This window comes from Schistocerca gregaria, chromosome 3 (assembly GCF_023897955.1).
Source record: "Schistocerca gregaria isolate iqSchGreg1 chromosome 3, iqSchGreg1.2, whole genome shotgun sequence".
NCBI lineage: Eukaryota > Metazoa > Arthropoda > Insecta > Orthoptera > Acrididae > Schistocerca > Schistocerca gregaria.
The window spans coordinates 880,469,045-880,495,377 of record NC_064922.1 but is presented as its reverse complement, the minus strand read 5'-3'; the positions used below and the strand labels follow the sequence as shown (position 1 = coordinate 880,495,377).

At 37.7% G+C, this 26,333-nt stretch overlaps 1 protein-coding gene across 1 annotated transcript in view; it reads right to left on the bottom strand.

Moving 5' to 3' along the window:
• The window catches only part of LOC126355026 (WD repeat-containing protein 19), a 293,157-nt gene that overhangs the window by 228,171 nt on the left and 38,653 nt on the right, over window positions 1-26,333 (bottom strand). The window contains exons 3-4 of the mRNA XM_050005172.1: window positions 24,019-24,243; window positions 2,370-2,580 (exon numbers count right to left, since the gene is read on the bottom strand). Of these exons, the coding sequence (XP_049861129.1) occupies window positions 2,370-2,580; window positions 24,019-24,243 (436 nt within the window). The remainder of the gene's footprint in view (window positions 1-2,369; window positions 2,581-24,018; window positions 24,244-26,333) is intronic.

Genomic DNA, 26,333 nt, shown 5'->3' with positions numbered 1-26,333 from the left:
AACAAAAAGGCCATTCAATTGCGGCTGCTGTATTAATGATATGGTGATTATTTCTTTTTTGTCACACCATCTCTATAAGGACTGAACAAATTAGATTGAATATTGAAACAATGAGGTGAAGTCATGTAGGCAGTATTTTGAGATGATTTTTTCCTATCACACATGAGGGTGCAAACTTTTACACTACGGTGCAATTAAAGTTCTATGTAAAAAATTGGCCAATGGTTCGTGTATAAAGAATCTACTAACAACCACTGTGCAACAGATTTATACATCAAGCACTCCTCACTTATACCCCAGTTTTCACCCCTCAATCTGCGAGAACTCTTGAACCAACTGAAGTACAAGATTTCTCAGATTAGTTTATTCTGACACGTATAGAATAGTGGATACAACATCAATCAAAAAACATAATAAAGATATCACAAACTATTAATAGTTTTACAAGAATATTTAGGGGTAAAGTGACCGTTCACTGAATAACAGAGGTGTAATGTCATCAAGAGGTGTGTTTTTGTGTGTGTATTTGTACTCTAGTTTGTCAAAGGATTTATTCCAAAAGATAGCAAAGTTTTCATTCTCTTTTGTGCGTGTCTCTTGACAACTCAGTGCCTCTGCTGTTCAGAGAGTGGTCTACTTTACTCCTAAATATTTACATTCTGCCAGGACTTTCACATATATTCAAACTTTTATAAAAAGTTGATTGAAAACTAAACTGGAAAGATAATTCATTTTTTAATCACTGACAGCAGAAATGAGTTTGTAAATCTGAATTCAAATAATTTCCTGAAAGAATAAAGAGTCAGTCATCATCACAATATTTCATAACAGAGAACAAAATGTTGTAGTCATGTGTTATTAACAGATTCATTGTTGTAAAGCGAGATGCCTATTCTTTGAAGCTAATGTATCCACAAAGTTCTGGAGAGAAGCAACTTCTTTGTGGTGGATCTCCTCAACAGCTCACCTAAGACAGCACACAGTTGATGTTTGAAGACAAAAAGTCAGGAAAGAAGAAAGATCTTCGACATCCAAGATTATTTGGTAGTAAAATACAAATCCACAGGGTCAAGTAGACACAAATGGTACGAGAAAAGCACAGTATGTACACTTCCAAGACATTATGAAGAAAATGGAATATATCAATTATTTCAAGCTCTCTTCTGAGAGATTAACAAAACTAAGGTGTTACTCTGAATGTGGAAGCAGTTTGTAACAGCCAAGCAAAGTCAAACAGTTCTGATCATTCACAACAACAAGATCAAAAGATATAACAAATCTGATAATTTCAAACATCATCACTGAATATTTATTTTCTTCGTGGTAAAAAGGAGGCTGAAATAACAGAAAAATGGTTGAAAGTGGTTGAATCAGAAGCAGAGATGAATGGAAAAAATAATAATTTACAAGTCACAACCTCGAATGAGGGAGCATTTGCTCACTGTGAAGATATCTAATTCTAAAAAAGATCAATGAACTTGATTCCTGTTATTCTTGAAATTTGCCTCATTCAGATTACTCAATGCTGCAGAAAGCCTTACCACGGTAAGATAATGACAAATTACTGTAGGCAATAAAAGAAGAATTGTAGGTGGAAAGAGAAAACAGAATGTGTTTCCTCACTTCAGGCAGAAAAAAATCTGTGTCCAATGGATTTTTCAAAACTGAGAAAAATTTACAAGTGTGCTTGTGTGATCATCTTCAAAGAATGTGCACAAATAAAAGTGTTAGATTATGGTGTTAATAACACACTAGACATTAAATACAATTCACTTAGATATCTGTTCAGACTAATTTCACAGTTTAATTCAAATACTCATCATAGCAAGTTACTTAGGTGGAGAAATTTATGTAAAATTTCAAAAAGGAACGAGTTCTGTAATGTAGCTCATGTTTTACTTCAATGATGTGACCACTAGCTCAGAAGACTATGTATTGAACCACTGATTTGCTTCTACATAAACAGATGGAGAAAAAAAATTTATACATATTATTTACATTAATTTGGATTTTCTGATCTAATGAGATGTAATGAAATAATCAAAATTAGATGTAAATATTATGTGTTATTCCCTGAAGACAGGCTAAGTCAAAACAACTGCCCAGGTAACAAAATTAGTTAAATGGGGCTGAGGGTTATCTCTTTGGAAATAATACGTTCTCCATGAAACTTATGTAAGCTGCACAGCACCATGCACCTAAAATATTTAAGTATTTAACTGTATCATTAACTCACACACTATAATCTAACATGCAATGTTTCCAACTATGTAGAGTAGCAGTTTAACATCATTAGATTATATGAAATGGATGGCTTATTTATTATTTAAAAGGTAATTACAGAAACATAGTTATTTATATGCACATACTGTATTTTCACTTCCAAGCCTCTCATCCATTTTCATTTCAGAAAATTGGATATCGCTCGGCTCAGCACGCAAAGATATCATTTTCAGGGTATCTCCCTCATTGTTGCTGATAGATAATGAACGATCTTCAGATCCTAAAGCCAAAAGTCCTTCTGCACTCCATGATCCACAGCTGATGCGTTTATTGTGCTTGCCTAAAATTGGCACCCTTCTGTAAATTTAGGAAGACACACATGTTAAAAGCAATATTTAGTCCATTTGACTCCAGCCAAGTAGAATCATCATTCTGGCAGATAAAAGTTCTCTCACATTCTCTAGTCACAAACTGCAAATGCAACTCTGGTGTTACACAATTTAAACCTACAGTGGGCAGGACTGTGCTGTTTTAGATCATATAAAAGAGCAATCATGAGGACAAAATACAAAATTAAATAGAAGTACGATCTGCATGTGAGCAAATCCAGGGATTAACACCCCACCATACCATCTACAGGAGGATCATTCGCCATGAACAGCTTCCATGAGCAACAGATTAGTAGTAAATTGTTGTATCAACCCACTTAAATTTAAAACTGTTTGGAGAGAGAGGAAAAGGCTCTCTGGACAGTAATCCTTTAGCATTGCACTGGGAAAATGTGATGATATTTTAAGAAGGCACAATATAAAGTAAGTTTTTCAATCTTCCTTGTTGAACAGGCCACTTTGGTTTTGTTAGAGAAATTTATACATGTAAAAGGTTGAGGTCTATGGTATTCCCTGAAGTTACAGGTTGACATACATACATCACACCATCTGCTCCATGAAATATTATTGCAGCGAACGTAACCAACACACTGATTTACAACAGAGAAGCAAGTCTGTGGTTGCAGAGCACTGAATACATTAGTCATCATACGTATTATGACAAAATGAAGATTTTGGCCTTTAATTCAAACTACTGGGTCAATGTTCTAACGGAATTCAGTTGAGACTAACATGGTGCCTGACCTCATAAACATGATTGGCTATTAATTTTGTTTGAATTATGAGTATGGCCTAGTTGTTGTTGTTGTTGTGGTCTTCAGTCCTGAGACTGGTTTGATGCAGCTTTCCACGCTACTCTATTATGCGCAAGCTTCTACTTCTCCCAGTACGTACTGCAACCTCCATCCTTCTGAATCTGCTTAGTGTATTTATCTCTTGGTCCCCCTCTACGATTTTTACCCTCCACGCTGCCCTCCAATACTAAATTGGTGATCCCTTGATGTCTCAGAACATGTCCTACCAAACGATCCCTTCTTCTGGTCAAGTTGTGCCACAAACTTCTCTTTTCCCCAATCCTGTTCAGTACCTCCTCATTAGTTATGTGATCTATCCATCTAATCTTCAGCATTCTTCTGTAGCACCACATTTCGAAAGCTTCTATTCTCTTCTTGTCCACACTATTTATCGTCAATGTTTCACTTCCATACATGGCTACACTCCATACAAATACTTTCAGAAACGACTTCCTGGCACTTAAATCTATACCCGATGTTAACAAATTTCTCTTCTTCAGAAACACTTTCCTTGCCATTGCCAGTATACATTTTATATCCCCACTACTTCGACCATCATCAGTTATTTTGCTCCCCAAATAGCAAAACTCCTCTACTGCTTTAATTGTCTCATTTCCTAATCTAATTCCCTCAGCATCACCCGACTTAATTCAACTACATACCATTACTCTCATTTTGCTTTTGTTGATGATCATCTTATATCCTCCTTTCAAGACAATGTCCATTCCATTCAACTGTTCTTCCAAGTCCTTTGCTGTCTCTGACAGAATTACAATGTCATTGGAGAACCTCAAAGTTTTTATTTCTTCTCCATGGATTTTAATACCTACTCCGAATTTTCTTTTGTTTCCTTTACTGCTTGCTCAATATACAGATTGAATAACATTGGGGAGAGGCTACAACCCTGTCTCACTCCCTTCCCAACCACTGCTTCCCTTTCATGTCCCTCGACTCTTATAATTGCCATCTGGTTTCTGTACAAATTGTACAGACATCCGTCAAAGCCTGCTTTCTTTGGAATTGGAGTTATTATATTCTTCTTGAAGTCTAAGGGTATTTCGCCTATCTCATACATGTTACTCACCAGATGGTAGAGTTTTGTCAGGACTGGCTCTCCCAAGGCTGTCAGTAGTTCTAATGGAATGTTGTCTACTCCAGGGGCCTTGTTTCGACTCAGGTCTTTCAGTGCTCTGTCAAACTCTTCACGCAGTATCATATCTCCCATTTCATCTTCATCTACATCCTCGTCCATTTCCATAATATTGTCCTCAAGTACATCGCCCTTGTATAGACCATCTACATACTCGTTCCACCTTTCTGCTTTCCCTTCTTTGCTTAGAACTGAGTTTCCATCTGAGCTCTTGATATTCATACAAGTAGTTCTCTTTTCTCCAAAGGTCTCTTTAATTTTCCTGTAGGCAGTATCTATCTTACCTCTAGTGAGATAAGCCTCTACATCCTTACATTTGTCCTCTAGCCATCCCTGCTTAGCCATTTTGCACTTCCTGTCGATCTCATTTTTGAGACGTTAGTATTCCTTTTTGCCTGCTTCATTTACTGCATTTTTATATTTTCTCCTTTCATCAATTAAATTCAATATTTCTTCTTTCACCCAAGGATTTCTATTAGCCTTCGTCTTTTTACCTACTTCATCCTCTGCTGCCTTCACTATTTCATCCCTCAAAGCTACCCATTCTTCTTCTACTGTATTTCTTTCCCTCATTCTTGTCAATTGTTTCCTTATGCTCTCCCTGAAACTCTGTACAACCTCTGGTTTAGTCAGTTTATCCAGGTCCCATCTCCTTAAATTCCCACCTTTTTGTAGTTTCTTCAACTTTAATCTGCAGTTCATAACCAATAGATTGTGGTCAGAGTCCACATCTGCCCCTGGAAATGTCTTACAATTTTAAACCTGGTTCCTAAATCTCTGTCTTACCATTATATAATCTATCTGATACCTTTTAGTATCTCCAGGGTTCTTCCATGTATACAACCTTCTTTGATGATTCTTGAACCAAGTGTTAGCTATAATTAAGTTGTGCTCTGTGCAAAATTCTAGCAGGGGGCTTCCTCTTTCATTTCTTACCCCCAATCTATATTCACCTACATTGTTTCCTTCTCTCCCTTTTCTTACTACTGAATTCCAGTCACCCATGACTATTAAATTTTTGTCTCCCTTCACTATCTGATTAATTTCTTTTATTTCATCATACATTTCTTCAACTTTTTCGTCATCTGCAGAGCTATTTGGCATATAGACTTGTACTGCTGTCGTAGGTGTGAGCTTCATGTCTATCTTGGCCACAACAATGCGTTCGCTGTACTGTTTGTAGTAGCTCACCCGCATTCCTATTGTTTTATTCATTATTAAACCTACTCCTGCATTATCCCTATTTCATTTTGTATTTATAACCCTGTATTCACCTGACCAAAAGTCTTGTTCCTCCTGCCACCGAACTTCACTAATTCCCACTATATCAAACTTTAACCTATCCAGTTCCCTTTTTAAATTTTCTAACCTACCTGCCCGATTAAGGGATCTGATATTCCACGCTCTGATTTGTAAAATGCCAGTTTTCTTTCTCCTGATAACGACGTCCTCCTGAGTAGTCCCCGCCCGGAGATCCGAATGGGGGACTATTTTACCTCCAGAATATTTTACCCAAGAGGACATCATCATTTATCCATACAGTAAAGCTGCATGCCCTCGGGAAAAATTACGGCTGTAGTTTCCCGTTGCTTTCAGCCGTTCGCAGTACCATCACAGCAAGGCCGTTTTGGTTACTGTTACAAGGCCAGATCAGTCAATCATCCAGACTGATGCCCCTGCAACTAATGAAAAGGCTGCTGCCCCTCTTCAGGAACCACACGTTTGTCTGGCCTCTCAACAGATACCCCTTCATTGTGGTTGCACCTAGGGTACAGCTATCTGTATCGCTGAGGCACGTAAGCCTCCTCACCAACAGCAAGGTCTATGGTTCATGGGAGGGGTGGGGGGGGCGGGGGGGGGGGGGGGGGGGCGGATGGCCTAGTTATCTCCATGTTAAAATAACAGAGGGTTCAAGTGGGCTCAACTCATTCTTCAATAGATTGCCATATTAAAATATTTGATTGAAACAATTTCTGTTTGTCTGCCTAACTTCTGGCCATCTTTCAGGATTCTGATTGGGTGTATTCCCTGAGATTTTCAGAAAGACATTTTAACTATTTCTGTATGCATCATTACAGTCCATTTGGGAAAACTGCAGCCCTGTGAAGAACCTGTTACAACAGGAAGGAGCTTACAGCAGGGGCAATGTTGTAGACAAACATAACTGGTTATGAAGTAAATACTTCAATGTGTGCTAAAAATTATTTATGGATAGTCTCTGATAGGAAAATACAAAGAGGGCTATCAAGAAGTTAGATAAGCACTGTATCATCATTAGTTGTTGTTGTGGTCTTCAGTCCAGAGGCTGGTTTGATGCAGCCCTACATGCTGCAGACAGCTTCTGCACATGTTCCTGCACACTCATACACTGATAGAGGGGCAATTGATTTCCATTCATCCTATATGGCAGTTGTAGCATTCTTCTGGGAAAGGCTTTTCCGCCACCATCAGAGCTGCTCATTTTTCATTTTACAGACAGACTATACTTCCCCAGTATTTCTTGTCCAGTTTTCTTGTGTGAGTGGACAAAGTAACTTCAGTGAGCTTGTGTTTATATACTGGAATTATTTTCAATTTATTCAGTGAATAGTTATTAGTGAATTTTTATTTCCCATAAACAAAGCTAAGAATTGCAAGTGTGATGTTGTCAGTGAGCTATGTAGTGTCATTGGGAAAGTTATTGGATTGGTAAATGTGGCACTATGCTACTACCACTGACAGCATATTGTAAAGCCATGTAACCATATTGTAATCACTTGGTGGTGACTAGTAGATTGCATAAATCACTTCCTTTCAGAATTTGCTTGTAATTGTAGAGTGGGCTGCACTGAGTAGAGCCACTTAACACAAATCCACAGTATATATTTTGAGATGGGTGTGCATTTGACTGATGAGATGGGACAGATCATGTTTTAAGTCCAGAACAGTAATCTGCTTTAATGCATTCCTTGACTTTTGTTGAAATATCTTAAGTTCCATACAATGTAGGTGACCAACTTCTGTTGCATATGGAGTTAATTTAAGCCTCCAGGCCTCTTCAGATGTCAGAAGAGCTGAGACTGAGATAAAGGATTTTATACCCCTCACACTGCAAAAAGCATTCCAGCCACTGATAGTTGAAACAGTAAAATAGACATTCTTGAATATGTACTGACAGTATGTCACACTTGGAGCAGGCTGTCCAATGTGACTGACTCTTGACAGCTCCACTGATTAGCTTGTTTACACATCATCTCACTTAATAAATGCAAATAAATACTCACTCAATAAAGTGAAAATAAATCCACTATATAAAGATGAGCTCAATGAAGTGGTTTAGTCTACTCATATAATAGAATGCAACAAAAATACTGGGGAGGTGTCATTTGTACATAAAATGAGAAACAGGCAGCACTCATGGTGGGGGAAGTTGCCTTTCCTGGAAGAAAGCTACAACTGCAATACAGGATGACTAAGAATCAATTCCTCCTCTAGCAGAGTAGAACAGTGTGCAGAGATTTATGTAGAGTCTCTGCATACACATTTCTTGCAATAGTATTATTATTAATTCATATCTGTATTCCATGTAGTGTTGTTAACACACTTTAGGGAAAATATGCCCCCTCTCCCCCTCCACGCATGTCATCATACTGTGTCACCAGTGTTTCATAATGTACACTTCGGGAAAGTCAGTAAACTTTGTGAAACACACTGTAATTATTTCTTGTGACATAGTAGAGTAGACAGAGTGGGAAAATGCCTACTTCCTTTTCAGTTTGAAGACCTATGAAGGAGAGAAATTCAGTATCACAATCTGGTGACCTACCATCCCTTAGGCACAGAGAAAGCATTTTGTAACCAAGATAGGCACAAAGTCGATACTCATCACAATAGCACAAGTTTATAAGGCAGCTCGCTCTCCTGATGATCAAGAGATTGAAAGAATGTATGATGAGATAAAAGAAATTATTCATGTAATTAAGAAAGAGGAATGAGTAATTGAGGTAGGTGGCTGGAATTTGATAGTGGGAAAACAGAGAGAAGGAGAAATAGTAGGATGATATGGACTAGGATAAACGAATGAAAGAAGAATCCACTTGGAAGAATTTTGCACAGAGCATAATTTAATCATTACTAATAACTGGTTTAAGAAACATGAACGAAGACATCTGGTAGAGACCTAGTGACAATGAAAGGTTTCAGACTGATTAAACAATGGCAAGACAAATTTTACATTGTAAGACAATTTTCAGGAGCAGTTGTGCACTCTGACCATAATTCATCAGATATGAACTTTAGACTGAAACTGAAGAAACTGCAAGAAGGTTAGAAATTAAGGACATGGAACCTGGATAAGTTGAAAGAACCAAAAGATGTTGAATGTTTCAAAGGGAGCATTAGGAAGCATTAGACTGAAGTAGGGCTAAGGAACAGAACATAAAACAAAATGGATGGCCTTGAAAGATGAAATAGTGAAAGGAGCAGTTGTTCAAATGGGCAAAAAGAGAAGGTCCTGAAGAGATCTTTGGATAATGTACGAGATATTGCATCTAACTGATGAAAGAAAAAAATATAAAAATGTAGCAAATAAATCAGGCAAAAAGGGAATACAGATTCACAAAAAATAAGATTGACAGGAAGAGTAAACCGGCAAAGCAGGAACAGTTCGACAAGAAATGCAAGGCTGCAATAGTGTGCATGACTAGGGGAAAGATAGATACCACCTATTGGAAACTTAAAGAGCCCTTTGGAGATAAGAGAAGGAGCTGTATGGATATCAAAATCCAATATTAATTGTGTGAGGGAAAGATGAAAGATGCAAGGAATGTATAGTGGATCTGTACAAGGGTAATTAGCTGCAAGAAAGGGAAGAGGAAGTAGATGAAGATGAGTTGAGAGATACAGTATAGCGAGAAAAAGTTGTCTGTGCTCTAAAAGATCTGAGTTGAAACAAGGCTAGTGGAGTAGATGATATTCCCTCAGAACTACTTGTATCCTTGGGAGAGCCAACCATGACACCTGGCATGCAAGAGGTATGAGACAGGGGACGTACCCTCAGCATTAAAGACAAACAAAATAATTCCAATTCCAAAGAAAGTGGGTACTGACTGGTGTGAATATTACCGAACTACCAGTTTTACAACCTCTTGGTTGCAAACTACTAATACAAATTATTTACTGAAAAATAGAAAAATAAGAAGCCGACCTCAGGAATGATCAGTTTGGTTTAGGAGAAATGCAGTAACACGTAAAGCAATACTGAGCACTGTCTTCGAAAATAGGTTAAAGAAAAGCAAAGCTATGTTCATACATTTGTAGAGTTACAGAAAGCTTTTGACAATGTTTTCTGGAATACACTCTTTGAAATTCTGAAGGTACCATGGGTAAAATTCTTGGCATGAAAGATTATACATAATCTGTACAGAAACCATATGTCAGTTATAAGAGTAGGGCATGAAAGGGAAGCAGTGATTAAGAAAGGACTGAGAGGGTTGTAGCCAATCCCCGACGTCATTCAGTCTGTACATTGAGCAAGCAGAAAATGAAACCAAAGAAAAATTTGGAGAAGCAAACAAAGTTCAGGGAGAAGAAATAAGAAGTCTGAGGTTTGCCAATGACATTGTAATGCTATCACAGATAGTAAAGGACTTGGAAGAACAGTTGAACAGAATGAACAGCATCTTGATAGGAGGATATAAGATAGAACATCAACAGAAGTAAAACAAGGGTAATGGAATAGGGTCAAATTAAATCAGGCTAAGCTGAGAAAAATAGATTAAGAAATGAGACACTAGTGTAGTAGATGTATTTTGCTATTTGGGCAGTAAAATAACTGATGATGGATGGTTTATCTGTCCATAATAACTTTTACAGTCACAGACATAGTCTGTTTATAAATATATGAACATTAATAACAGCTTACAAATAAAGATAAATTATACACAAAAAGATTCGAAATCCTTGATGGAGTTCAAACATTTAGCATTTAACAGTTGCTTTAATTTTGTTTAAATATGTTTCCATTTAACAGTTTTATATTACTTGAAAGTCTGATATAAAAATGTCTTCCAGCAGGAATTGGACTACGATCTGTTGCTCTTTTATTACTAAATTTTATGTGGTATCCTGTCCTTTTCTTGTATTATAATTATGGATTTCACTATTGATTATACTATGCTCCATATTTTCTTTTACAAAGAATATAGTCCTGAGAACATAAAATGAATACACAGTTAATATGTTATACATAATGAAGTATTCTCTAGAGGACTGACGTTTACTAGTATAAGCTGTTATCCTAATTGCACTTTTGTGAGCTCTGAAAGCCCTATCCATTTATACCGTTGGTGCTCTATCCAAAATCTCGATACCATATTGTAGGTGGGAGTGTATGATTCCAAAGTAGATTTGCCTTAAGACAGGTGGCACTTTTATGCTAGAAAGGCATTTTAGCAGGAGAGTTTTTTTACACGTACAGCTGATGTGCTCCTTCCATGTAAGATGTCCAGCTACTATAATATCCAGGAATTTATGTTTACCAATTGTTTTAACTGATAACTCTGGCTCAGCATCCACTTGTCTTGATTTATAATTTAGAAGAAACTACATCAAAATTGTCTTATCCTTATCTAGTGCCAATTTGTTTTTGGTGAGATAGTTTGTGATGAGGCTAAAGTTCTCTGTATTATTTTGCACTTCTAATTGTTTTGTAGAGCCCCAGCTTATGAACGAGGTATCATCGCCATAACTTACAGGGTTTTATTTTTGTGGAATTATTATATCAGTGAGTATACAATAAAAAAATCTTATAATCCTCCCCTGAAGGATTCCACAGTTAAGAATTTTATAAGATGATTTTACTGTTTGTGTATGTCCCCTAGTTGTATGATACAGCTTAACATATTATCTCCTGTCAGCAAGGTAGGATCTTAACAAACCTAACGCCACTCCTCTGACTCCAAAAGTTTCTATTTTATATAGAAGAACAAAATGAATCACAGTAAATGACCTTGGATGGTCCAAAAAGGTGCCATTAGCTTTGTTTCCATTATCAAGTTTATACAATGCCACTTTAAAAAATGTAGCCTCAGCTGTTGTAGACGTGCCCTTACTGAAACCATGCTGAGAGCTTTTTAGCAGATCATAATCGTAGAAAAATGATTCAAGTTGATCAAGGAGTAGCCTTTCCAACAACTTACTAAGTATTGATGTCAGTGAAATAGGCCTATAATTTTGGGTACCAATTTTGTGTACCAGTCTTATTTCAGTGACTTTTAACAAGTCAGAAAATGACCCCTGGCCGAAAGAGCTGCTTATTAAATGTTCCAGTGGCTTTATTAATTCTTTACTGCATTCTCTCAGAAATTTGCCTGGCACTAGATGTATTTACTTTTAACTTGGAAATGGTTTTCACGATTTTCAATTCTGTAACGCACCTCAGGAAGACTCAATTACTGACATTACTGGGATTTAGCAATTGTGGTAGGTCAATCACATCCTCCCTACTCCCCTTACTACATTGGTCTGTAAATCTCTCACATACTTCCTGTGGGTCACTCACCTATTTTTCATTGCCTCTTATAATTATGTTATTACACACTCTACTGCTGTTTCCCCTGCTTTGCTTGTTTACTATACTACACCCTGTTTTGCAAACATTGCTGGATTGCCTCATCTGTTTTGCATACATCTGTGCTTTTAATGTCTTCATTGTTTCCCTGTAGGTTTTTCAAAAGGCTTTCTATTTAGATTGGAAGTATTACAGTTTGGTGTCTCTGAAAAGAATATATTAATAACTCAATATCTTCTTTTAATTTTAACACATCAGGGGGAAGTTTAAGATTCTTGGAACTGTCAGTTTTCCTTCATTTCTTTTCCACTGGGCACACTTGATTAAGATAATGGGTTAATATTGTATAAATTTGTCACATTTTTTATTAATATCTTCTGTTTCAATAGGCCTACCTGATTCCAATTTGTGTGTGCCAGGGTTTCCTTCAATGCATGGCAGTCTAGCTTTCTTTTAAAGGTAAAAGTCCCCATGAGATACAATTTCTTTGTCTATATGAAGCTCTAGGACTAATGCACTATGATCTGAATTGTGGCTCTCAATGGTTCTAACTACAATGTCTTTCTTGCTTAAGTTTATAATACTGTGGTCAATACATGCCTGAGAGTCACATGTTATTCTTGTTGGTGTTGAATTCACAAGTGTGCAGTGGCAGCCGCTGTGTAAGAGCACAAAAGCACATGAACACCCTAACTTTCAGCACCTTGTGCATTTATTGGTTATTTTTCTTTGAATGCTGTTAAATGTAACATAGATGCTGCAATCTGAAAGATACGGCACTTACATCTACCGTACTACTGCTCCTCTAGACTCCACAAAACCTGGCATCAGGGTAGTGACCACAGCTACAGTTGTGTTTGTTTTAAGGAGCTTCTTCGCAAGCACAGCTTGCATGACATAATTGCCTTACAAGCAAAATACATACGGATTTGATAAACAACATGCACGGTTCACAATGTGCACAGCTAGCCCTTGCCACTCAACTGGAAGTTTATGTCAGTGCACACTGAGGCAGTTTCTTATCTCCGTTCACTTGGTATAAATCCTGCTAGATGATAGCACACTCCTCATATATGCTAATTCAATCACTACATACTGTAGTAAATTTCGATTGGACATCCATATATGTTGAAGTGGTATTGACAATAAACCTATTTTGTGGGTTTCTGAGTGAGTTACAGTATGAGGGATGGTCGAAAAGTTTCTAGCCTAACAAATGAAGAATTGCAGAAATTTGATAATACCAATTTATTTTTCAATTTAATACTCATGTACACTAATACATTTCTGGGCATGCTCAGATAACTTCTGCAAACATTTCAAATAAAAGTCTTTGATTTCGAGTCCAACCAAGCATTCACAGCAGCAATCGCTGCAACATCATTGTCAAATGATCATCCTGTAAGTGTTGCTTTCAGGTTTGGGAAAGGAAAAAAGTCTGATGGAGTCACGTCAGGAGAATACGGTGGATGATGTAACAATTCGAACCTGCAGTCACATGGAGTTTCCAATGTTGCGAGACCTTCGTGTGATGGCGCGTTGTCCTGATGGAAAAGAACTTCGTGTGCTAATTTTCCATTTTTTTCTATCTCTTCCCTCAAATAGTGCAGGAGGGTGCAATAGTATGATGCATGTATAGTTACGGCCTTTTGCAAGTGATCCACCATAATTACCCCTTCTGCATCACAGAAGACCGACGCCATCACCTTACCGGCTGATTTTTGCACCCGGAATTTTTTTGGGGTAGGGGATGAAGGATCTTTCCATCGTTGTGACTGCTGTTTCATCCTCTGTCACATACCTTGCAAGAAAGCGGTCTTCATACTCTTCAAATTGGCAGATGATTTATTCACGACACTAAACATGCTCCCGCCTCTGATCTGCACTCAAGACTTCCAGGACCCACCGAGATGAAACTTACCGCGTTATCCAAATATCCACTACAATGTCATGAGTACACCCACGGGAGATTCCAAATGTAGTTTCAATGTGCTGCAATGTTGTTCAATGATCCTGAAAAACCGTATCATGAATTGCAGTCACTGTTTCATCAGTGGCAGCAACGACAGGTCTTCTGCTCCTTGGCGCATCTTCCACACTCATTCTTGCACGTTTGAAGTCTGACACCCAGTTTTTCACTTATGCCTAAGATGGAGCACACTCCTTAAGTGTATTCTGCATGTCCCCTGCAATTTCCTTGGGCATCATTCCTTTCAAATGAAGATATTCAATCATAGCATGGTTCTTGATTCTCCCGATATTCACCATTTTGCTTACACTATGGTGTACAACAAAACCTGGTGGCAAAATTAACAAAGCTGGAGCTGCAAAATTTGATCTGCATACCAACAAATGGTCACCATAAAAGTAGATGGTGTTGTTTGTGCGAGACATTCTGATAACCCTCTCAGGCTAAAAACTTTTATACCGCCCCTAGTATATTAAGTTATGATTTTTATCATACAGTGCCACTGAGAATCATAAGGGCCTAACACACATCATAATCAATTTTAGATTGTAGCATTTATTCATGCTTCTGAAATCTGTTAATCTTATGGTGAGTCAGGTTTGTCTGTGCTGTAGACCCACACTGTATACATGAAAATTCATGAAAAGCTATTACCACTGGTTTCTCTGATATTCATTTGGAATGGCGGTAGTATGCTTTAGGCCCTTATGGATCTCAGCACATCATTTGCATTCTAGTCAAGTGGCCATGTTGGCAGACTTCACTACTTTTGTTGTATCATTTCCACAAACGACTCTTTGTGTTTGGAGTTGGCTCTTTACTGTGCAGAATCAGCTTTCATAAGCAGTATAACTGTAAACTATGATGCATCTATTTTTAAATGCTAACAGACAAGTAAAGCTGTGAGGACGGGTCATGAGGAACGCTTGGGTAGCTCTGTCGGTAGAGTATTTTCTTGCGAAAGGCAAAGGTCCCGAGTTCGAGTATCAGTCCGGCACACAGCTTTAATCGGCCATGGAATTTCATATCAGTGCACATTCAGCTGCAGAGTGAAAATCTGATTATGGGAACAGAAAAGTAAATTACCAGGAAAAGCTACCCACAGAAGAACTAGATTGGGAGACTGAGGAAATCAAATAAGCATGACTACAAGCGAAAATTTAACAAGGATGTGTTCAGTTAGCACAAGTTGTTGTGTGGGTGCAGCATAAGAATATCTAATTTTCCACCTGGAAGTAAATTCGTGAACTGATACATCTGTTAACAATTTTGTATGTTTGTCCAAAAAAATGGAAATACCAAAAAGTACCACTTATAAAAAAAATGCAAAATTGACAGTTGTGAAAGCTTATACATTATTTTGTTACTGCACTAAACTTTACTTAAATATGAAGAAAACAATAAAATTCCACAATAACAATTCTTTCTTTTGTCGGATACATTATTGTTATTATTATTATTATTATTATTATTATTATTACTATTACACATGTTACAGGCCTTTATCAGGCCACGAGAAACATTCATGACTACTTGTTCTTCCTGTTCTTCCAGTACTCCATCATTCATTCACTAAAGGCTCTCTTTCTCTCTTACGTCCACTTCGGCCTTTGGGCTTTAGGTGTTGTTTTCTCTGACATCACTCCCTACTTGTACACCTTGTGTCTATAGACCCCTTTGTCCATGACATCCAATGAATCTATCTGAGCTCTTTCCAGATCAATTTTGACTTGTGTCATCCAGGGTGTAGTGGTCTTGGGTCTCTGGATGTACCTGAGGATTCTGTTGGTGAGTCTGGTCTGTGGGAGTCTGTTTATGTGTCCCCAAATTTTTAGTCACCTCTTTATAATGTCCACTGTGATGTTGGAGAACTTTTCTGCGGTGTCCCTGGAGTGAAGCCTATATCCATCATCCATGAATTTTGGCCCAATAATTTTCCTAATGATTTTTCTTTCCTGTGTGAGAATGTGCTCAAGGTCAGCCTTTGTGTGTAACATAAGTGTCTCACTGGCATATAGCACCTCAGGTTTGATTACAGTGTTGTAGTGATGAATTTTGGTGCAGGTGGTGTTGCAGTGATGAATTTTGGTGCAGGTGGACAAAAATTTCTTGTTATAAATACCCTGTGCTTTGTATAAGGCTTTCTTCATTTTCAATAACCTAGCGTTCTGGGCAATTTTCTCCTTTCCTGTCGGTTCGAGCACTTCACCTAGGTAATTAAAGTGTGTGATCCTGTTGATCTTGCCATACTTTGTGTTCAAATTTGGAATGTTTAATTTAGTGCAGAAGAACTCAGTTTTCTGAAAGGAAATCTGTAAGCTACTTTTTCTGTGCACTCTTTGAGTAGTCCTGTCTGCCTGATTGATGTAGTTTCATTATCTGTGAGCAGTGCCAAATTGTCTACGAAGGCTTGACAGCCAATCTCCAGCTTGTCCTTGGGTCATCCAAGTCGCACTGGCTTCCAATGGCCTTGTATTTGCAGCTCTTTCTCCCATTCCTTGATGTCCTTATCCTAGGTTGAAGAGGAGCGGTGAGACTTCTACACCTTGGCAAACACCTGTCCTGATCTCAAGGGGCTCGGAGATTTCCCCTTGAACTTCACTTTGGAAGTCGTATCTGTCAATGTCTGTCTGACCAGTCGCAGTGTCTTGCCATCCAAACCTTGTTCATGTAGAATGTTGAACAATGACTGGCAGTCGATGGAGACATATGCCTTCTTGAAGTCAACAACGGTGCATTAAACTGGACTGTTCCTGAGGGCTTTGATTTTCAGGGTAGTCTTCAGATTGAAGATTTGTTCTGCACATGAGCAACCAAGATGGAAGCCCACCTGGTACTCGCCGATCTTACGTTCCAGTTGGTTCTGTGTTCTTTGGAGTAGGCACACTGAGGGTACCTTGCACGTGACTTGTATTAGTGAGATGTCCCTGTAATTTTTCACATCTGTGGGGTCACTCTTTTTGTGCTGAGGGTGTATCAGTGCTCATTTCCAGTCATCTGGCAACTTTTCTGATGTCCATATGTCTGTGATGATCTGTGTGAGTTCTCAGAGTTAATTTGGTCCAAGGTTTATCAGTAGTTCGGCCACTATGCCGTCTTCACCAGATATTCTGTTGTTTTTGAGGCTGAGGATGTGCCTGTGGACTTCCTCTTGTGTCGGGGATAGTGAGTCTGTGTGTGTCTGTTGGTTCTTCGTCTGGGAATCTCTCTGTGGGTTCTGGGCAATTGAGAAGTTCTGAGAAGTACTGTGCCAGCACCTTGCAGTTCCCCTTATCCGTTAGTGCCAATTTTCCGTCACAATTTCTAAAGCAGAAGCTCGGTGGTGTGCAAACGTCCTACAGAAGTCCCTTGTCTTGTAGCTGCAGAAGTTGTCCTCTATAGTCTAGCTGTTCCTTCATGTATTTTCTCTTGGATTGTCTAATAATTTTTGATGTTGTCTTTCGTGTTTCGTTGAACACCTGAAAATTTTCTGGGGACTTGCTAGTGTTGTATTTCTAGTATGCCAATTTCCTGTTGACGAGTGCATTCTCACAATCAGTGTCCCACCTGGGGCACTTGGTATTCTTCTTCAGAGGAGTGCGGGCTATGCAGCATTTTACCTTTCAAGTCGGTATCTTGGACAGTGTCTTGCAAGGTTTTACAACACTGTGTTTATTTAGAGTTTCAGCTAGATTTCTTCCATCATTATCTGAGAGTAAATCACATTGCACTTTCGTGTGTTTTGGAGTACCAGGATAATAGAGTTCATTGAAAGAGTCATTGACTGCATTGCCATGATTATGTTCACACTGTGAACTGTTCCCGATTTCCTTATTAACCGTCTTTTTTTCATTAGTTTTTGGGAGTTCATTTCATTTCATTACAGTAGCTTTCAGAACTTCATTACATTTTTTTACTGAGGATCTGAAGTTGTATCTTATTTTCATATTCTTCACTTTGCTTCTTTCAAAACTACATTTATTATGTTCATTAACAAGTTCTGTAAATTTACTGCCATCACTACGACCACTTATTGAGAGTATACAATACCTGTTTCTATCAACAAACTTTTGTTCATCTGCTGTGATTGACACCTTTTTTACTTTTACCCCTATTTCATTTTGTATTTATAACCCTGTATTCACCGGACCAAAAGTGTTGTTCCTCCTGCCACCGAACTTCACTAATTCTCACTATATGTAACTTCAACCTATCCATTTCCCTTTTTAAATTTTTCTAACCTACTTGCCCGATTAAGGGATCTGACATTCCACGCTCCGATTTGTAGAACGCCAGTTATCTTTCTCCTGATAACGGCGACCTCTTGAGTAGTCCCCCCCTGGAGATCCATATGGGGGACTATTTTACGCCGGAATATTTTACAAAAGAGGACGCCATCATCATTTAAACATACAGTAAAGCTGCATGCCCTCGGGAAAAATTACGGCTGTGGTTTCCCCTTGCTTTAAGCCGTTCGCAGTACCAGCAAAGCAAGGCCGTTTTGGTTATTGTTACAAGGCCAGGTCAGTCAGTCATCCAGACTGTTGCCCTTGCAACTACTGAAAAGGCTGCTGCCCCTCTTCAGGAATCACACATTTGTCTGGCCTCTCAACAGATACCCCCTCCATTGTGGTTGCACCTACGGTATGGCTATCTGTATCGTTGAGGCACGCAAGCCTCCCCAACAACGGCAAGGTCCATGGTTCATGGGGAGGGGGGGGGGGGGAGGGGGATTGGACTTGTATAGTAATACAATGTCGAAAAAGCTGCTATGCAGGCCTGTTTGTCGCTCAATTTCTTCTCATATTTCTACATAATTCTGGCTATTTTTTAAGAAAAATTGAAATGTACGAAAGAAAAACTGAGAATATCCCCAGTCACTTCTCACTTTTGTGAGCAATCTAACTCTATGGTTTGCAGAGCATTCTTAATTTGGCAGAGTTAAATATCCATTATTACTTAATACTGACTGTAGGTGTACTAGTTTTTCCTGGAGGCTGCCAGTGTCTGACTCAATATGGACCCGTCAACCAATTCACTATGAACAATAGATGTCAGATGATAGTTGGAACCCCCAAATCTGATGGTACTTAGAACCCTGTAATTATATATCTTCATATAACATAGGGCTATCATGGAGCCTCATGATGAACGTGTCAGCAATGTAGTGCCAAAACACTTTTGGTTTCTAGACTGCAGAATTAGTCCAAAATCTTTGTTAAGAGAGGCAGCTATGACAACAACATCAAGCTGTTGAAAACAGACTCATTATTAAATAAAAGAGCATGTAAAGGTTAGGTATTTGACACTTAAATTATAATGTAACGTCTCATTAATCTTTCTTCTAAGATAAGACGTAAGCTCAGTATTGCCTCACGTGTTCCAATATTTCTACAGAATCCAATCTGATCTTCCCCGAGGTCGGGTTCTACCAGTTTTTCCATTCGTCTGTAAAGAATTCATGTTAGTATTTTGCAGCTGTGACTTATTAAATTGATAGTTCAGTAGTTTTCACATCTGTCAACATCTGCTTTCTTTGGGATTGGAATTCTTCTTCTTCTTTCGAATAACCCATTTGGAGGGTACGATGAATCAACTTTGGCTAATCTTCATTGTATTAGATTTTCTCAGTTTCCAAATTTCCTTCATCCTTTTAGCGTGTTGTTCCCTTTCTTCTTGAGTCCACTTTCGTCTAGTTATTTTCTTTCTCTCCTGAAATTCTGCCTTTTGAACTGCCTTTCTGAAATGTGTTCTGTTTTCTATTGTGTCTATTGTAACTCCAGCATTTTCAATGTCCTTTTCAGTCTCTATGAACCATGCTGGCTTGGATTTGTAGCTATTGAGTAATGTGAATATCCGCTTGGTTAGTCTGTTGTTATCCATTCTGAATATATGTCCAAAAAACTGTAATCTCCTCTTCCTCATTACATCAGTTAGTTTCTCCGTTTTCAGATATAGCTCTCTGTTTGGTCTTAACCTGTATTCAGCATTATCGTTTCTTTTAGCTCCAAGTATTTTCCTTAAAATTCTTCTTTCAACCTTCTTTAGTTTCTCAAGATCTCCATTTCTTGTTAGTTTAAGTGTTTCTACCGCATAGAGAGCTTCAGGTCTGGCCACTGTTTGGTAGTGTCTTAATTTCGTGTTCCCGGACAAGGATTTTTTATTATAAACATTTTTGGTCATATGAAACACTCTTTCAATTTTGTGCACTCTAGTTTCTATAGCTATCTTTTCTTTGGCATTGTATGTAATCCACTCTCCTAGGTATTTAAAGGAATCTGTTTTGTGTATTGTGTTGTTGTCAACTGCAACATTTTGAGGAGCATCACAGATGTTTGTCATAAACTTTGTTTTTTCATAGGATATTTGTAGTCCTACTTTGGCTGCTTGTTTTTGTAGTTCTCTTGTTTGTTCTTGGGCATTGTCTAGTGAATCTGTAATCAATGCCATGTCATCTGCGAAGGCTAAACAGTCGACAGCGATCTTGTTTGGATTTCTCCCTAGTTGAATCCCTTTAGTATTGATAGCCTTCCTCCATTCTCGAACTACCTTCTCCAAGACACAATTGAAAAGCAGAGGTGACAGACCATCTCCCTGTCGAACACCTGACTTTATTCCAAACGATTTTGAGAGCTCTCCCCTAAATTTTACTTTGATTTTGTATTTGTCAAAGTACCTTTAATTATTGCAGTTGTTTTAGGATCGAGTCCCAATTCTTTTAAGATATCAAGTAGTGTATTTCTGTCAATTGAATCATAGGCTTTTTTAAAATCCACAAAAGTAATTGCATATTTTAAGTTCCTGATTTTCCTCATTTCTATTATGTTCTTTAAATTTAGTATTTGTTCTGCACATGACCTTCCCTTCCTAAATCCAGCCTGATACTCTCCTAGCTGTTTGTCAAGTATCTCTTCTGCTCTTTTTAAAAGCACCTTAGACAAGATCTTATAGGTCACTGGTAAGAGGGAGATTCCCCTATAATTACTAGGATCTGTTTTCTTCCCTTTTTTTATGTAGTGGATGTATTAATGCAGATGTCCAATCTGGTGGTAATCTGTGTGTTGTCCAGATTTCTTTTAGTATTTCTGATAGACACTGTATCATGTTGTCACTAGAGTACTTCCATAGTTCAGCAACTATATTATCCTCTCCAGGGGCTTTATTATTTTTAAGCTCTTTTATGATTTCTTTTATTTCTTCTGTGGTTGGCGGCTTGGAGTCTGGTGGTGTTGGGTTTACAATATTGAAATTAAATTTTTCTTTCGGTGGATAACAGTTATGTAGTTCTTCAAAATATTCAGCAAGTATTCTACAGTTCTCTATGCTATTGTATGCAGTTTTCTGCATTTTTGGGTCCGTGAAAAATAGACTAGGAGGAGAGTATTCCTTTAAGTTAGTTTTGAAAGTTTTGTAAAAGTCCCTAGCATTGTTTTGTTTGAAGTTGGAGTCTATTGATGCTAGTTGGTCTTTTATGTATTGAACTTGGATCTTTTTAAGGCCTTTTGAAGCTTGCTTCCGGGCTTCTTTTAGGGAGTTCCTATTTTTATCATTTTTGTTTGCATTCCAAATGTTCCAACCTCATTGTCTTGTTAGGATTAGTTTGTCACACTCATCATTCCACCAGGCACGTTTCCATTTTTTGGTAAGGAGAATGGTTTCTTCTACTGTCTGTACTATATCTTTTTGAAGTTGTTCCCATATTTTAGGTGTTTTCTTTTCCAAAAGTGTCCTGAAATTGTGTTCCTTGGTTAATTTCTGAGTGTCAAACTTTTTAGGTTGATATTCGCTCTTTCTTTTATATATTGGTCTAATTTTGAATTTAACGACAGATAGATAGTGATCTGAATCTACACTTGCACTCTTAGCAACTTTTGCATTGAGTATCTCTGATGCAGACAGTCTGCTTATAGCAACATGGTCAAGTTGTTTCTCCCCACAGACTGGATTCGGGGATACCCATGTAGTTTGTTTTCTAGGGAGTTTTTTGAAATATGTAGACTTTTGAACTATGTCATGTTCTCTGCATAAACTAATAAGTCTTTCTCTATTTGCATTGGTTGTTTTATGTGCAGGGAATTTGCCTACTATGGATTGGTGATGATGTTCTTTGCCGATTTGAGCATTAAAGTCTCCCAACAATATTATTGTGTTTTTGGATGAAATTAAGTCTAAGGTGTTTGACAGTTCCTGCCAAAAAATTTCTGTTTGTTCTTTTTGTGTTCTGTTTTTCTCATTTGTCGGTGCATGTGAGTTTACAATGATATACAGTTTGTTTACTGATTTGAAGGTTAATGTTGAAAGCCTTTCATTGACAGATTTAAATTCTATTATCGAGTTTAATATATTTTGGTTTACAATAAATCCTGTTCCAAATTGGGGTACATTCTTCATAACTCTTTTTCCTGGCTTCCCTTTGAAGATTCTGAATCCCTCTGAATCAAATGAATGTTCATCAGTATACCTTGTTTCTTGGAGTGCAGTTATCATTATATTTTTCTGGTTTATAAAATTTATTAACATTTTAAGTTTTCCTGTTTTTAGAAGTGAGTTTACGTTGAACGTTGCAAAGTAGTTTATATTTTTGTGTTTAATTTTATTTTTTGCTTGCTCAAGGCAGGTTTCAGGATGCTCCGACTCATCCTTCGCTCATTGTTGTAGGCACCCAGAATCCGAATGCCTACTTTTAATTTCCTTAGAAGTTGGGGATTGGTTACTCCCTGGGGTTAAATCTCTTACAAGGTGCGTATCCATTGTTGATTGTTTGTTGGGTTAGAGGAACAAGTCCCCTAAGTATTCTACTCAAGGTTATTAGCTCCAAGGAATGGTTTTCAGCCGCACCACTGGTGGACAGACACTGATTGGAATTATTATATTCTTTTTCCATAATATTGTCCTCAAGTACATCGCCCTTGTATAGACCCTCTATATACTCGTTCCACCTTTCTGCTTTCCCTTCTTTGCTTAGAACGGGGTTTCCATCTGAGTTCTTGATATTCATACAAGTGGTCCTTTTTCTCCAAAGGTCTCTTTAATTTTCCTGTAGGCAGTATCTATCTTACTCCTAGTGAGATAAGGCTCTACATCCTTACATTTGTCCTCTAGCCATCCCTGTTTCGCCATTTTGCACTTCCTATCAATCTCATTTTTGAGACATTTGTATTCCTTTTTGCCTGCTTCATTTACTGCATTTTTATATTTTCTCCTTTCATCAATTAAATTCATCATTTATTCTGTTACCCAAGGATTTCTACTAGCCCTTAACTTTTTACCCATTGATCCACTGCTGCCTTCACTACTTCATCCCTTAGAGCTACCCATTCTTCTTCTACTATATTTCTTTCCCTCATTCCTGTCAATTGTTCCCTTATGCTCTCCCTGAAACTCTGTACAACCTCTGGTTTTGTTAGTTTATGCAGGTCCCATCTCCTTAAATTCGCACCTTTTTGCAGTTTCTTCAGTTTTCATCTACAGTTCATAACCAATAGATTGTGGTCAGAGTCCACATAAGCCCCTGGAAATGTCTTACAATTTAAAACCTGGTTCCTAAATCTCTGTCTTACCATGATTATTTCATGAAATATCTCTTGTACCAAACACTTCAAATTAGTTTACATTCTGTGTGCAGCACTTGGTACTCTTATGACTTTCTGTTTATTAAGAGGCTATTCATCTTATCATTGATGCATAATATTTCATTTTGTACTTAAGGACTTAGTCAGGAAAATGTTTTTATTTCATATATACAATTAGCTAAGAGAATAATCTAAAGAAGCACATGCAAGAAGTTGTAAAAAACATTTCAAATTGTATGTCAACATAATATATTACACTGCATTATAATTCACACTTTTAGCTCTTTTCACTTAGCTGTAATGTAGGAAAAAAAGACACTCTCGAAAAACTCTTTATAATTGAATAGTTGACATTCAACTAAATAAAGTAAATTAAATGTTAAGGATACAAACTTTGCTGTACTGTGATTATAAATTGCAAGATTTCCGCGTGAGGTACCAACAGCAACCAGTGATCCCTTCTTGGCCCAGATGATGCAACTCATAGGATCTCGCAGGCCAATATCAATGTGTGACTTCTTTGTCGTGTTTGCATCCCACAAGGTTAAATGTGAGGAGTTTGATGTAATAATGGCAAGATGGTCACCATCAACATCCCAGTCAAATCCTGTGCACACACTGGAAATAACATACGGAATGTAAATTTTCATATTTTTGCACAGTTAAAGAATTTCATTCAGAATTTCCAATAACAGAAATTTAGGTCTGGAATGTTAGCCCTCTAGTGGAGTTTTGCGTGAATCAATAGGAAGTTACGCAATGGAGTGAATAAAGACAACTGCTCACTGTACAGTACAGGTGTTGGTTTAGTGTATAGGTGCAAAAACAAATACTTCATTGCTGTAGGTTATCTTGAAGAGGAGGAGGGGGGGGGGGGGGGGCAGTGAGAATAAAAAAGAAAAGTGAAGAAGAGGAAAAGAGCAACAAAATGGAGATGCAGTAAGGGCAAAAGATAGGAATAGAAAAATGGAGGAATCATGCCTTGGTAAAGGCACAGGTAGCTGCATACTGCATACAAGAATAAAAAGGGAGAGATTGGAATGAGGAGACTAGGAAGAGTGGTGTAACATACCACTTTTGGTAAGTGATTTGTTGCCCAATATTTACTTAGTTGATGAATGACGACTGCCACACTAGCTAATTAGCTTAGAATTGCAAACTGTTTGGAAGTTTGTTATTATTTGTGCATGCGCACTAGAGCTTGTTAAAGCTTCCAGATTCCAGCACAAGAACAGCTGTGGCACACACACACACACACACACACACACACACACACACAAACTGTTTCACACACAGGGAACACTTCATTCTGTGATGAAAATTTAATAAAACTAGGACAAGAAGAGTACAATAAAAGAAGATCAAGAAGTAATTGGCAGTTCTCAAGAAAGATTTCAAGGGCAAATACTGCTGTTGTCCACAGAAACAAGGTCAAGAGCCAGAATATCACACCGAAACTGTTAAGTAATTGAGTCTAAAAATAGTTAACAGACCTCAGATTATTGGTGTGCCGATGAGTAAACACTAATTCAATCAACAACAATTATATTGTCAAAGAACTTACTACGGTTTATGAAATGGAATATCAGTGGCTGGAACTTTACAGGATTACGATCGTTTAACCAGTTCAATTCAACAACTACACTATAAGCAGTGGCTGCGTCAGCCACACACTGACCAGCAACACAGTTTTCTCAGCATAGTAGTCCAGCTTCCCATCAGCATCACATTGCAGTGAGGTACACCATGTGAGCTGTGTGAAAGCCAAATTTAACTTGTGGAGAGGGCAGAGGTGGGGGTAGGGGGGGGGGGGGGGGAGGGGTGGTTAGTAAGGGACTTTAAATGCCAATATTATTTTTTTAATGAAGAGGTAGATAAGCAATGGTAGTCATTAGCAAGGTAAGATCAGGTTTACAGTTAGTACTTAGTAAGTATAGGGCAACTGTTAGAAGAATTACTTAAAATCTTCAATGAAAAGTTAGTTGCCAAATTAAACACAACTATTAAAGCTCATGATGATGAGCTGTGTGCTAGATTAGACACCACTGACACAAATATAAAAGCTCAAGGTGACGAGATAAAAATCATGTTACTAGTCACAAATCAAAAACTCAACTGGCACATAAGCAAATCATGAAAGGAAACCTTACAAATAAATAATCACATAGATGAAATGGAATACATTGTCATTCTGGCATATTTATAAGGTCTGATCTGTAGTAAATCCATTAATTACAGATTTTGTTTGCTTAAATATTGAATCAAAACAAACCTCAGACACTAATTTCAGTCTAAATAATTCAAAACAGGAAACAGATTTTTGTAAGGCTGTTTTTTTCCCCACATTGTCAACTCTGAAAGAGGAAAGCAGTGATTTATTTTAACTAGAGCGTCAACAACACATTGATATAACTATTGCCATACCACCTTTGTCATATGTTGCATTTAATCCACCTAACTGTCACGGAATACTGAATTTTAACACACAACTTAATTGGTGGAACAAATATGTAACAGAGTTTTTCCTAAAATTTAATAATGGGGACTTGGATTTTAGTTTTCCCATGACATGTGGTGTCTATTTTTCCTTAAGTGTCTTGTGTCTGCATAAGGTTATGTACTGATATTTTCATAACATTAAGTATAAATGATTTATTGTTAATATTCAGTAAATTAGTTACTTACAAAAAAAACAGTATCAGGTTTAA